General features: G+C 42.4%; 1 protein-coding gene across 10 annotated transcripts in view; it reads left to right on the top strand.

The window, feature by feature from the left end:
* The window catches only part of GLI3 (GLI family zinc finger 3), a 219,281-nt gene extending 206,456 nt beyond the window's left edge, over positions 1-12,825 (top strand). For 5 of the 10 annotated variants that reach the window (XM_068935979.1, XM_068935984.1, XM_068935982.1 and 2 more), the window contains 4 exons: positions 445-609; positions 4,182-4,472; positions 7,757-8,084; positions 9,249-12,742. In XM_068935979.1, the coding sequence (XP_068792080.1) occupies positions 445-609; positions 4,182-4,472; positions 7,757-8,084; positions 9,249-11,539 (3,075 nt within the window). In that variant the 3' untranslated portion in view covers positions 11,540-12,742. Of the gene's footprint in view, positions 1-444; positions 610-4,181; positions 4,473-7,756; positions 8,085-9,248 lie in introns of all 10 variants that reach the window. The other 5 variants (XM_068935975.1, XM_068935976.1, XM_068935977.1 and 2 more) reach the window with 2 other exon arrangements.
* The last annotated feature ends 966 nt before the right edge of the window (positions 12,826-13,791 follow it).

The following is a 13,791-nucleotide window of genomic DNA, read 5'->3' as shown; positions in this document are numbered from 1 at the left end:
GATAAGAACTTTAGAAGAGGGGAGTCACAGGATGATTTGGCCCATTTCCTCAAGTTTAAAGTGCAAAGAAGCCCCAAGAGGCATTATAAAATAGGGCTCAATTTGTTTAATTATTTAAGAACACTTTCTCTTGCAGAGCTACATCTGGATATTATTGCTGGCCACCAGCATCCTTATGACTTTGCAGTGGATTTCTGTCTTAGATGAAGTACACAAATACTGTCCTTTCCTGTAAGAGAAGATTTGCATAATGCTGGAAGCAATTTAACTTGAACTGTGATGAGTTATGCCTGGGTAAGGTTAAAATCCAGCAAAATAAAACAAAATTTGGTTAGGCAAGGTTATGAAGGCCTTGGAAATTTTCTGAACTTCTACCGGTCAGCTTTTACCAGTTCTTGCAAGTACAAATACTAAAATTAATCCAGATTTACTTCTTGTCTGCAGTTTGAAGGTTGTACAAAGGCCTACTCCAGACTAGAAAACTTGAAAACACACTTGAGATCTCACACTGGAGAGAAACCGTATGTGTGTGAACATGAAGGCTGCAACAAAGCTTTCTCCAATGCATCCGACAGGGCCAAGCACCAAAACAGGACTCATTCCAATGAGGTAAGTGCTCATACGCACACAAAAAAAGTCCAGAGTCACACAGAGCTACAATGTGGTCATAACAGTTTATTACAGAACACAGACAGAGAAATCCTCAACAACCTGAAAAGAATGAGTTCTAGGTATTTCTTATCAGCAAAAATCAATCTTTTTAGTGCCATGCAGAGGCTAAAGAGGCTCCTGGTCATTCTATTAAGCATAAGAGAAAGGGAGAATTGAAGGAGTGATCTAATGGAAACGTGTGTTAACTAGGAAAAGATTCAAGTTGAAATGCAGGGATCGTTTTTTCACTCCAGAGATGGAGGGGCACGTTCAACCTCAAGGAGCACAGTAATCTTGCGTTGTTCTGTACTGACATCTGCTGGCTGTTAAGCAACAGCTTTCGCTCAGGGAGGAGTGAGGGGAGCTACAGTCACGTTCTCAACACAGGGGAGTGCGCCCCGCTGTGCGCCTCCTGCTGTCCAGGGGAGAGGGAGTGAAGACTGCCCAGCCGCTCTGTGAGAGCAGTTTTGCAAGACTGGAACTGTCTTCTTCAGCTGCTGCTGACAAATAGAGAAGCCTGAAGGAGTTGGCAAATTTGGGTTCAACTTGAAGTTCTGAGTTCTACCTTTCCCCTCTTCTATGTGCTGTTTCACTCTTTCTTTCCATTCTGCGCAGACCTCACCAGGAAAGGATACAGTAGAGGGAATTTAATCTTTCTTGAATAAAGCAACTGTGACAGTCACAGCTGTCTCCCAGACTCTCAATCTAATGTTTCTTTGTTGCTCTGTTTTCTTTACTGCTGCCTCCTCTTTCAGGAGTTACATCATATTCATCCTTTGTCCCTATTTCTGTTGCCCCATTTCAGGTTATGTAGGAAGTCCTGTCTTCTTAATCTCACGTCTTGGGGGGAGCCCTGTCCCTGTACTCCATCACCTCTAGCCTAAACGAGAAAGTATTGGAAGGACAGGACACACCAGCATGCTGACTGTATGGCCTGGAATCCCCACCAGCTGTACCCATTTCCACAAGTCTTATCTACAGGCATTTGCCTGTAGACAAAATCTAGAGGCATTGATCTTCACATCTGCAGCATGTCTGAATCATGGGAAGTAGACAGCATTGCACATCTCTGAGTTTGCCCTGTCCTGGCGTGTGTGCTCTCAGCAGCCCAAGTGACAACTGCACTGCGGCCCAGCAGCAAATTTTGTGAATTGTCACCAAGAGTAGGTAGAAGGATATTCACTAAAATCTTGCCAGTAGCTGACTGAGCTTCCGTTTTGTGCACTCTCTGAACCAATCTGTGTGTTGCCTGGTTTATAAATAAGATCCACATGAACTTGCAGACCTGTACTCCCTGTTGTTTAGGATTCAGATTTCGTGTCCAACAGAAGGTCGCCAAGAGAGGTTGTCTATTGCACATCATTTCTGGTAGGTGCAGCAGCAAAGACAAATGAAAAAATCCCCTCACCATTATTTCACAATGAACTAGACAAATATTCTTAGCCAGCATAGACTGATGTAGTGCTGTGGACAGCATAGACCAAATTCAGAACTTCCGTGTTGCGCCATTGCGTTTGTAAGCAGGTAGCCAGTAGACGGACTTGCAGGCAGATCAGGTATCTCAATGCAGATCTGTCCTACATATATATAGAAAAAAACCTAATTGATATGTACTTCCATAGCTTCTTTAGAAAGCATGCCTCAATAGCTTAGCAATAACATTGACGTTTTTGCTCCCATTCAAGTCAATGGGAGTTTTTTTCCTTGGACATCAGTGGAAGCAGGCCCAGGTACTGGGAGTAACAAGCTGCATTTGTTAAAGGCTTTGTAGTGCCATATATAAACAGACAGAGAACCCCCTGTAAGGAACTGTGCTAGAGGGTCTCTTTTTCTCTTGAGGACAGTATAAATCACAGAATAGTTTGGGTTGTAAGGCACCTCTGGAGATCATCTAGTCCAACTCCCCTGCTCAAGCAGGGTGACCTAGTGCAGGTCACCCAGAACCGTGTCCAGTTGGGTTTTGAATGTCTTGAAGGATGGAGACTACACAAGCTCTCTGGGCGACCTCTTCCAGTGCTCAGTCCCCCTCACAGTGAAAAGGTTTTTTCTTATGTTCAGATGGAACTGCCTGTGTTTTAATTTGTGCTGCTGCCTCTCATCCTGTCACTGGCACCACTAGGAAGAGTCTGGCCCCGTTCTCTTTATACCCTCCCTTTAGGTATTTAAATAAATTGATGAGATTCTCCCCTCAGTCTTCCCCAGGCTGAACAGTTCCAGCTTTCTGAACTTCTTCTCGTATGATAGATGCTTCAGTCCCTTCATCACCTTTGTGGCCCTTTGCTGGACTCGCTCCAGTAAATCCATACCTCTCTTATACTGGTGAGCCCAGAACTGAACCCAGCACTCCAGATGTGGCCACAGCAGGGCTGAGGAGAGGGGCAGGATCACCTGCCTCGACCTGCTGGCAGCAGTCTTCCTAATGCAGCCCAGGATCCCATTGACCTTCTTGGCCACAAGGGCACATTGCGGGCTCATGGTCACGCTGTTGTCCACCAGGACTCGCAGGTCCTTCTCCGCGGAGCTGCTTTCCAGCAGATCAGCCCCCAGCCTGTCCTGGTGCATGGGGTTCTTCCTCCCCAGGTGCAGGGCCCTGCACTTGCCTTTGTTGAACTTCAGGAGGTTCCTCTCTGCCCATTTCTGCAGCCTGTGAAGGTCCCTTTGAATGGCAGCACAACCATCTGGTGCGTCAGCCACTCCTCACAGTTTTGGATAGCCTGCAAACTTGCTGAGGGTGCATTAGGTTCCAGTAAGAAAAAAAAGTAGCTTTTTGGAAACAGTTTAGTTATAAAAGTGAATGATACTTTGTTTCCTGAGCGATTAGTGTTGAAGAACCCTTCAAGTCTTCCTTTCTGTCCTGGCATACTATAACAACAAACAAACTCTTCATGAAATTGTAAGACAGTAAATTTGGCTCCATAGCATAAATACTTCATTCTGCGTTGCTTGGTGAACTAGAGAGACTCATAGACAAAGGATGCTGCATTTAAAGAAAATGAATAATTAGTTATGCTAGTAGTAGTAGCGTAGTACTAGTTCATATATTGCACAGTACTAGTTCATATATTACTGCAAGGTAAAAATGCCTATGGAATTGAATCCTATTCCTGCTGAATGTCCTAGCATGTTTTGAAGGGGGTTGTTTCTCTCTGAACTTCAGGGAGTAGGTACTGGGTACACTAGAAACAGGATATCAAAACTACAGAGAGCGATGGGCAGCGTAGAGAATTAGGCCAGTATTCATAAACTGCCACAGCTCTGTTGATTCCACTGCAAAGATAAGTCAAAAGCTATGTCAGTTCATATCATGAGAGCTCTGCCCACTGTTACCCATGCAGCTTTAATGCATACCTTTAAAACCAAGGAGAATTAATTAGGTTAGACTAGATGCAGTCAGTCTAGAGGCTATAAATGAGATGATAACAAATTCATTGTGAAAGGGTATAACTGTATCACTGGCTGTGCTCTGAGGAGTTCTTTAAGAGTCTCATTTGGAATTAAATCTGATTTAGGTGTTTTTCCTACCTTGACAGAAACCATATGTTTGCAAGATACCAGGCTGCACAAAGCGCTACACGGACCCCAGTTCTCTCCGGAAACACGTGAAGACTGTGCATGGCCCAGAGGCACACGTCACCAAGAAGCAGCGGGGAGATATCCATCCAAGGCCTCCACCGCCGAGAGACCCGGGCAGCCATTCTCAGACCCGATCACCGGGTCAGCAGACTCAGGGTGCAATTGGTGAGCAGAAGGACCTCAGCAACTCTACCTCAAAGCGTGAAGAATGCCTCCAAGTGAAAGCAGTCAAGTCAGAAAAACCAATGGTATGCACTCTACCGTGCTATTTCCTTTTTCCTTTTTCGTATTGCCACCAGTTAATAATCCCTTTATGAAATGCTCGAGCCCATAAACTCTAGCTCAGAAGATTGGGTTTTGTGAGGTTTTCTTTTTCATTTACATTATAAAATGTTTTTAAAGCCATAAGAAATTACCGATTAAAAGATTACATCTAATGTGTGCAATATACAGTAAGTGCAGTGTTGTCAACTCTAACAGTAATTGTTTCTGTTAAAATTCCATCTTCTGGAATCAGCATATTATGAAAAATCTCAACTTTCAGTTTTTAAAAAGGCAAGTTTTTCCACTCTCTTCTTTGCAGAAGAAAGTTAGACAACCTGTAGGCTCAAAACCAGAATGCAAATAAAACTGAGCCCAAAATACTATGCTGATGGTGATAATTTTTGGAAAACTTGAGAAAACTATTGGTTTTCAGGAGCTTGAGATTGGCAGGTCTATACACAAAGCATAGATCAAACTGAAGCAGGATAAAATGGCTGACTTCAACAACAGGAGGAGATCTCTTAATGTTATTTGATCTCTATTGTGAAGTGATTTCTTATGTAAATTTGATACTTAGTTCAGCTTAACCAAGTTAAGTTTGTTCTCATTTAACCAAATTAAGCCTAATTAAGAGTCTCTGAAGGTCTTTTCAGTGATTTAGCTCAGTGTACTGCATTAAACCAGTATAACCTTCAATGTTGAAAGCTGCTCTTCTTGAAGCTTCTTAGTGGTATTTATTCAATTTTTTGACCTACTCTATTAAATAAATACAGAAATTTTTTCTTCTATATGCCTGTATCTCATGCACTATCTTCTCCACAAGGCTTAAAACTAACAAAGACAGTCACTCCATCCTCTTCCACATCTGGGCATACAATTCTTCTGGACCCAGCTTTTGGGAACTGCAAACATAAACTCTCCAAATTGTATTCATGGGATTAATCTTCATGCTACAATTTAAAACTGATTGCTTGTTGAAATATGCGTTACTGCCATATTGTGCCTTTTCCAAACAGTAGCATATTAATCCTCAATTCATAAACTTCCAAGGGCCAAGGGTTAACTTTTCATTGAAGTCTACAGGAGATCCTCTGCTGTCTATGGTAATAATTACCTTAGATTACAAAGGAACAATGCCTGTTACCCTCTTGCTTAGGCAGGTAAACGCTTAGTATTTGTGAGCTATGTTCAGCTGTTGAACACAGTTGGTTTTAAAGTGAACAAAATTTGCAGGAGAGGAGCATTAATGCTGGTTGCTTATATGGTGTTAAATATTTATTTCTCACTCAAAAATACCTTCTAAGAGCAGTTAATTTTCTATATTACTTAGTTTTCATTGATTGTATGAATTAAGATATACTTACTGTTTTTCAACTAATCCAATGTCTCTTCTGTCTAATGCTCTTAAATGTCTTGTTCTAACTTCCTAAGGACAGTGGGTAATAAGGTGAGGGTTTTTTTCTTCTCTGCTTTTCTCTCTTTTCTTATCGTAACATTATTTCTGTCTTTATTTTAGCCTTCTGCCTGTTATCCAATCATTTTATTTAGTAATGTGCAATCCATCAAACTCATCCCCAAATGTAGTGTGCTGTGAGTATTTTGTAACACTTGACACGTGCAAAATCTGGCTTACATTGGTGAAATGTCTTCTGATGTGTCTGCACCTTCCTGTCTAGATGCGATACCATTTATTTTTGTGTTGCACACCTAAAGATATGTGTTCCCATAATAATATTCTTACTTCTGTAACCTACCTCAGTGTGATCTTGACATGTGGCTACAAGAACAGGCTTCTGACCATTAGTACTCTTCTTTCACCTGGCATGGAGCTGTTGTCCACAAGTGCAAGCTCTCGTCCCTGCGATAACAGTTCTTTCTGTTCTTGTCTCCAAATCTGCCATAGCCAGGACTGGGAAATCAGCTTACTCAGTCTGGCCTCATAAACTCTGAGTATCATCATTCAGGTTAGAAATAATAAAACAGTTATTGCACCTTAATATACTCCTCAGGCGCATACGAAGCTACAGTACTGCCATGAATCTGTATCTTCATTCACTGATGTTAAAAGTGAGAGCCACCACTGCTACCTCAGAAATTCTAGTTAGCATTTATCAGTGAGGATTTGCATTAAAATCGCAGACTGACAGAAAAGAATGCAAAAGGAATGCAAAAAGCAAAAAGCGAAATATTCATATGAAACCATTCCTGGGAGCGAAATGGTACTGCGTGCCCCACAGATGACCACAGATCTGTAATCACACTGATAAAACGTGCAGTAATATTTTACTTGCAGATGCTTCTGTCTGTCTTGTGGCCTGTTTGTCTGTCAGTCTGTCTTGAGTTTCAGTTTGTTAGAGGAATTTTCCCATTGTTTTATGAGAGCCTAATGAGTATGAAAAGTAAATAAAACTTATATTTCCCCACATCAAGAATTCTGCTACAAAAAAATACACACCTGAGAACACGACCTGTTAAGAAAGGAGATGATACTGTGGCAGGTTTATATCCCCATAGATTAGCAGGCTGTGCTATGTACTTAAAAGGTTTCTTAAATTCTGATGAAACAAAGGATTTGAGCCAGTAGATCATCATCTTCCTGAGTCAGTGCAAAGATGGTATAAGTTAGACTGTGCTGCTAGGGTCTTTCAGGAGGCTGACAATATGATACAGTATTTTTGCGTTGATGCTTTGTCCTTGTTCTATTACATGCCAACGTTTCAGGCCAACAACTCTTGTAACAACGAGCCTTAAGCCTGGAAAAAATACTTACATTCTTTAGACACGAGTTTAATTAAAAAAACCCAAATTCCAGTGTTGTTGGAATCTTGTTTGTTTGTTTGCTACAAGCCTAGCATTGCAAATAAGGCCTTGTGACATGACTGAATTCTAATTTGGTTTACTGACCTGCAGTTGCACTTGGGAACAGCACATACCCCAAATATGGGCATCCATACATACATGCTCACAAACTGTATGAAGTGATATAAGCCATTATGGGTTTAACTGAAATAAATGGCTGATACAGATATAATGTACTCTATCAGCAAGATGCTGAAGTGAATTTTAATCTTGAGGTTTACAATGGCTTTCACTGCAGGTAAAATCAATATTCTAGAAAGCCTCTTAATGCTTACTGTCATCATTTAAAGCCAGACTTTTTTTATATTTGTTTTTCTTTGCTACATTTAGATCCACGTTTGTTGCAAGTACTCTGTTAGCATTTTCGCTTAATCGTAATGATCCTTTGTTTCTTACTTCATTCCAATAGACATCTCAGCCAAGCCCTGGTGGTCAGTCTACATGCAGCAGCGAACAGTCCCCCATCAGCAACTATTCCAACAATGGGATCGAGCTTACTCTGACTGGTGGCGGTAGTGTAGGAGACCTCAGTGTCATCGATGAAACCCCAATCATGGACTCTACCATTTCCACAGCCACCACAGCACTTGGCTTACAGGCCAGGAGGAATATGACAGGGACCAAATGGATGGAGCAAGTCAAACTAGAAAGGTTGAAACAAGTTAATGGAATGCTTCCAAGACTGAACCCCGTTCCACCTTCTAAAGCCCCGACCTTGCCGCCTCTCATGGGAAATGGTGAGATACGCATAATGGGAGTGATAACATTTTTTGCCCTTGAACTCATTGGTTGCTAGCTCAATCTGGCAGCCCTTGCATAAGAGCAGTACAAGTAATGAAATTCAGCAGCTACAAGAATGATGCCTAAATTGAGCACCATCTGTTTATCCCCTCATTACAAATCCTGCTACCCACCCTGAGAGAAGTCTGATAATCCCATGTTTTATAGCAATGGAGGCCGGCAGGGCATCCAAATACTTCATAATTGAAATATTCCCTACAGCTAGAGGTTTGGACCCAAGTTCAACAGAATCTTGTCTCCTTTTTAGACAAATGAATTAAATACCTAGCATTTTATTGTGTGGGAATCTTTCAGGTGAGGCCTTAACAAGTCACCCTTTGCATAGATACGTTAGGCTGCCTTTTTAAATAAACTTTATGATGGTCTGTGTTTCCACACAAACAAGTGACTGTATGTACAGGTACTACTGCTGCAAAATGCAGGTATCCATGAACGGCAGCAAGCCTAGATTCATCCATGACGATCCATAGCTATTTTTGTACAAGGTGGTGCTCACTGCCAGAAACATATGTCCCCGCTGCCTCTGCATACCTGCAGATTTCTGCAGTCCTCTCAGCAGTGACTGTATACGTTTTCCGAAACACGTTCAAACAAAAGAAGCTATGTAAGATTAAGAAATGTATTCTGTTGCTTAAAAAACAAAACAAGGAAACCAGCAAGAACATTTTGCAGTTATTAGGGATTATTTCAAGAATATTTCAAGAAGTCTTAGAAATGACCGTGAATGGGCTCCAGTTTGTATATTTTGCCATTCCATGCAAATGCCTGTTCAATTGTGTTTTGCCTATAATGTGTTCTTCTGGCACTTCATTCAGCACAGCTGCACGGAGGTCCAGGGGACTACACCAGCTGATGACAGTTTGTGGCTATGGCCTGTAAGTTCTGTGGTGGTGTTCACACTGAAATACAACCCTTGAGTCTCTGAATTAGCTTTTAAGCTAAGAACACAGTTTTTATCCCTACTTCTTTCAATAAAGGATGCTGTTATGATTTCCTGTGATGATATAGGCATTTCCTTATATAGCCCTTACTTTACGGAGTGTTTTCTATAGCAGTTTCTGGATAATGTTTGTTTGTTCATCTATGAATTTTGCCTCCAGGTACCCAGTCAAGCAGCAGCTGCAGTGTAGGAGGATCCATGACTATTCTACCGAGCAGGAACGAACTTTCAAGTACAGACATCACCGTGTTAAACATGCTGAACAGGAGGGACAGCAATACTAGCACAATCAGTTCAGCCTACTTGAGCAGCCGCAGGTCCTCTGGAATCTCACCTTGCTTTTCCAGCCGGAGGTCCAGTGATGCCTCCCAGGCAGAGGGGAGACCTCAAAACGTCAGTGTTGCAGACTCCTATGACCCCATCTCGACGGATGCCTCCCGGCGTTCCAGTGAAGCAAGCCAGTGTGATGACCTGCCAAGTCTTCTCAGCCTCACCCCAGCCCAGCAATACAGGCTGAAAGCTAAATATGCAGCAGCTACTGGTGGACCCCCACCAACTCCACTGCCTAACATGGAGAGGATGAGCCTCAAAACAAGGATGGCACTCTTGGGTGACTGCAGGGAGTCTGGAGTATCTCCATTGCCTCCAGTGAATGCCCCTCGAAGATGTAGTGATGGTGGGGCAAATGGTTACAGCAGAAGGCATTTTCTGCCTCATGACGCTCTAGGAAATGGGACGAGGAGAGCCAGTGATCCGGTAAGAATGGTCTCCGACAACCTCTCTGTCCCTAAAGTCCAGCGTTTCAACAGTCTTAATAGCTTTAACCCTCCTGCTTTGCCTCCATCCATGGAAAAGCGCAACTTTGTTCTTCAGAACTACACGCGTTCTGAGGGTGGTGTCTTCCGTGGCTTCAGCTCCCCCTGTCCTCCGAGTATCAGCGAGAACGTCGCCTTGGAGGCTGCTACGATGGAAGCGGGTGGCAGTTTGAACGATGAGGATCTCCTGCCAGATGACGTGGTTCAGTATTTGAATTCCCAGAACCAGAGCATGTATGACCACTTGTTGAACAATGTTCTAGACAACAACAAAATGCATCACGGCTCAGGGTTAGGAAACAGCAACCCCAGCAACTTCGACCAAGCCCCTCCACCGAGCAATCAACAGGCAGGCCCCGAGGCAAACAAAAGTGACCTTCCAATTCAGTGGAATGAAGTAAGCTCAGGAAGTTCTGACTTATCTCCTTCAAAACTGAAATGTGGTCAGCGCTCAGCAGTGCAGCAGACTCGAGCCTTCGGTCTATATAACAATATGATGGTTCAGCAGCAGAACCTGGGGAGAAACAGCATGACCCAGCAAAACGGCTATCAGAACCTGATGGAAAACAACAGTTCCTACAGTTTACAGCAACACGTAGTTCTTGGCAGCAGCACCAGTAATTCTTTCAGCATGCAGCCCAACAAGCCTTACAGCGAAAGCATCAGCAGGCAACCAATGATTTCTGGGGCAGTGGACAATTCCTGTAGCATGGCAGTTCAAGGGCAGAAGCTGAGAAACAGCAACATGCCAGTGAATGGGAACCAGCAAAATTTTGGTCATCCCATGGCATCCAGCAATCAAGCCACCAGTATGGCAAATGGGATGCAGAACGGGAACATGATAGAACAGGAATATTTGCAAAATCAGCCAGTCGGGGACAGCATTCATTACCAGGGAGTCAATCAATCTAGTCAAATGATATTAGAGCAGGCTAGTCCTACCTCACAAAGCAGCCTGTATCAAGGACCACAGAGCTGTCCACCGGTGTCTCACAACATTGGTAGCCAGCCGTCAGGTTTGTTGGTGGCCAAAGGTTACCAGCCGTGTGCTAATTTCAGTGGCAGCAGACGGCAAAACGTGCTGAGAAACAACCTGGCACAACAGCAAGGACACGTAAGTGATGGCAACCAGACATACAGGGTAAACACCATTAAGATGGAGATGCAAGGTCAATCACAGCAGTTCTGCTCTAACATGCAGAATTACTCTGGTCAGTTATATGACCAAACCACAGGCTTTAGCCATCAAGCTATGAAAACAGGTTCTTTCTTCGTTTCGGAAGCTAACTGCCTGCTGCAGGGGACTGGTACTGCAAACTCCTCCGAGCTTCTTTCCCCGGGGGCTAACCAAGTGACGAGCACAGTTGACAGCATTGACAGCAACAGCCTAGAAGGTGTGCAGATTGATTTTGATGCTATCATAGACGATGGGGACCACGTCAGCTTAATTTCAGGAGCCCTGAGTCCGAGTATCATTCAGAATCTCTCACGCAATTCCTCACGCCTCACCACTCCCCGAGCGTCTCTTACATTCCCAGCTATGCCCGTAAGCACAACCAACATGGCTATTGGGGACATGAGTTCTTTGTTGACCTCGCTTGCAGAAGAAAGCAAGTTTCTTGCTGTTATGCAATAGACATGATTAAAAAAAAAGCTTAGGAGATAACAGATGAAAAAAAGACTCATATTTTTTAGTTGTGTATGTATTTTAGCAATCTCATCTCACCTAAATGGGATGTGTTTCAAGTATATTCCTTTTATGGAATAAGGACTCTGAAAACCCTAAAGTGTTCTAGGGAGAAACTGTCTTCCATTTCAGTTTTGAATCAGTATTGCTACACCCATTCCCCCCCTCTCTCTTCTCTCTCTCTTGCTCCCTTTTTGAATGTCTGTATGCTTCCTGTTTCTTTTTCATTTTTTATTGTAAACCAATGTAAACGTGTGAAGTGCATGTTTTTGTTTTGTTTTGGGTTTTTTTTTTTAAGGAAAGGTCTGATGAAATGACTTTGCAATTTTCTGTTACTCAAAAGAAACTCAACCTTGTACAATTGTTGCAATTTTTTTCCCCTAAATCTGTAGGCACAAAATAACCAGGCACAAAATGAAGTGAACATGGAAGAAATCCTTTCTTGATACGTTGGATACATTGCATTGAGGTGGACAACTGCTTTAGAAATGCACCGCCATGGCACCCCTAGGCTATAGTTTCAGAGTGGTTGGGCACAAGAAATAAAAAGTTCAAGCAAATAAGAAATGTGAAACAATCAACCCTTTAATCCCAAGCAAATGTTTAAGGTTTTTGTAAGCACACACAGAGAGATGTCAGTCTTGCATAATGATACAGAAATTGTGTCATAACCCATTTCAGAGGAAAGGGAGACCAGAAAGATATTCTTGGTGCAATTCCCATTTTTTGGCAGAATTTGATATTCCATTTTTTTCAGCCTTCTTTTTTTAAGTAACTGGAGAGCACCATTATATATGCATGTTTGGCATGTTTGGTGATTTGACTAGTCTGTAATTCCTTCACTGCATACCACATTCTTGGAGATGGGATCAGGGTCTCATCATGGAGTATTTTGCACAATGAAATTCCAGTATTCCATACTGTGGAATGATTTTTTGTTTTTTGAAATGCAGATTATTGAGACATGTAAGTTGCTGAGCCACTAGTTCTCATTCACAGAAATAATTTCTTTGCCGGAACTGTCTTGTACACCCCTTCTACCACATGCCACTTTGCAGATGGATTATATGTTTTAAAGTATGTAAATGTCCATTAAATAACACACATTTACAGCTTCAAAAGCATCATGGACTTGGCATGTAAAACCAGTTTTAAAAAAAAAAAAAAAAAAAAAGGAATGGCTCCATTCTCAGACCAGCCAAATAAATCAAAGTGATTGCAAGCAATCTGATAATCATAAATGTGTCTCCAGTGTATACAGGCCTTACAAAATGAGAAGATTTAAACTGCTGTTAAAAATGGCAAAGAAACAAGCTGAACAGCAAATATGTCTGGTAGACAGTTGAAACACTTAAAAAAAAGAGGATGAAAGAATCTCCCCAAACTTGGTGACACAAATTTGCATTTCATTTCAAGGCAAATCAGTGGGCTAATGTCTAGGCTTAGGTACCTCAGCAGGAATTGTAACTAACCACGTTATGTTTGTGACGTTACCGCTTGGTATAGATGAACTTGCTCTGTAGCATCTAGCTATTACAGCACCTTTTTTTTTTTTTTTCGTGTGTTTAGCTCTCTCTCTCTCCCCTGCTCCTCTGAATACACAGCGCTCCTGGGGATGCAAGTTGGGCTGGAGAAGGTTTACAAGACCAAGGGCTAAATTCACCCTTTCCTAGAAGCTGCATGCAAGTCCAGGCCTCAGGCTTCTCAGCTGAGTCCTAATATTAAAGTACTGTGACAGGATGCACATGGTGCAGGCACTTACCCTTATGGATTTGGTATCTGTAAGAAGCTGATGTAAGCATGGACATATGGTGAGGTGGGGGAGTTTGGTCCATTTTGGCATACCAATACATTTTAGCCCAGTAGGAATTATGAATAATAGCAGAAAGCGTTTCCTGCAGCCTAGAAGGCTGATCATTTTTTTGATCATAAAAAGAGGCAAAATACCAGCTGATTTGGGACATAGCATTTGAGGAATGTGTAGGCATACAACCTAAATGAAGCTAGCTGATAACATTGCTCTATCAACAGCTGTTGAGCCAGAGAAAGAAGATGTAAATGAATGTGAAAGCATCACAGAAATCCAGTGCTGGGGCCATATTACAACATGTACTAAATAATTTTCACTGTAGCTGCACTGTGAGCTGGAATGTCAGAAATCATGCAAATAGAGAAAAAGCTTTCCTCGATATCCTGCAACT

Source organism: Struthio camelus, chromosome 2, assembly GCF_040807025.1.
Source record: "Struthio camelus isolate bStrCam1 chromosome 2, bStrCam1.hap1, whole genome shotgun sequence".
Taxonomy (NCBI): Eukaryota; Metazoa; Chordata; class Aves; order Struthioniformes; family Struthionidae; genus Struthio; species Struthio camelus.
The sequence above is the reverse complement of the archived record's forward strand: the minus strand, read 5'-3'. Positions and strand labels throughout refer to the sequence as shown.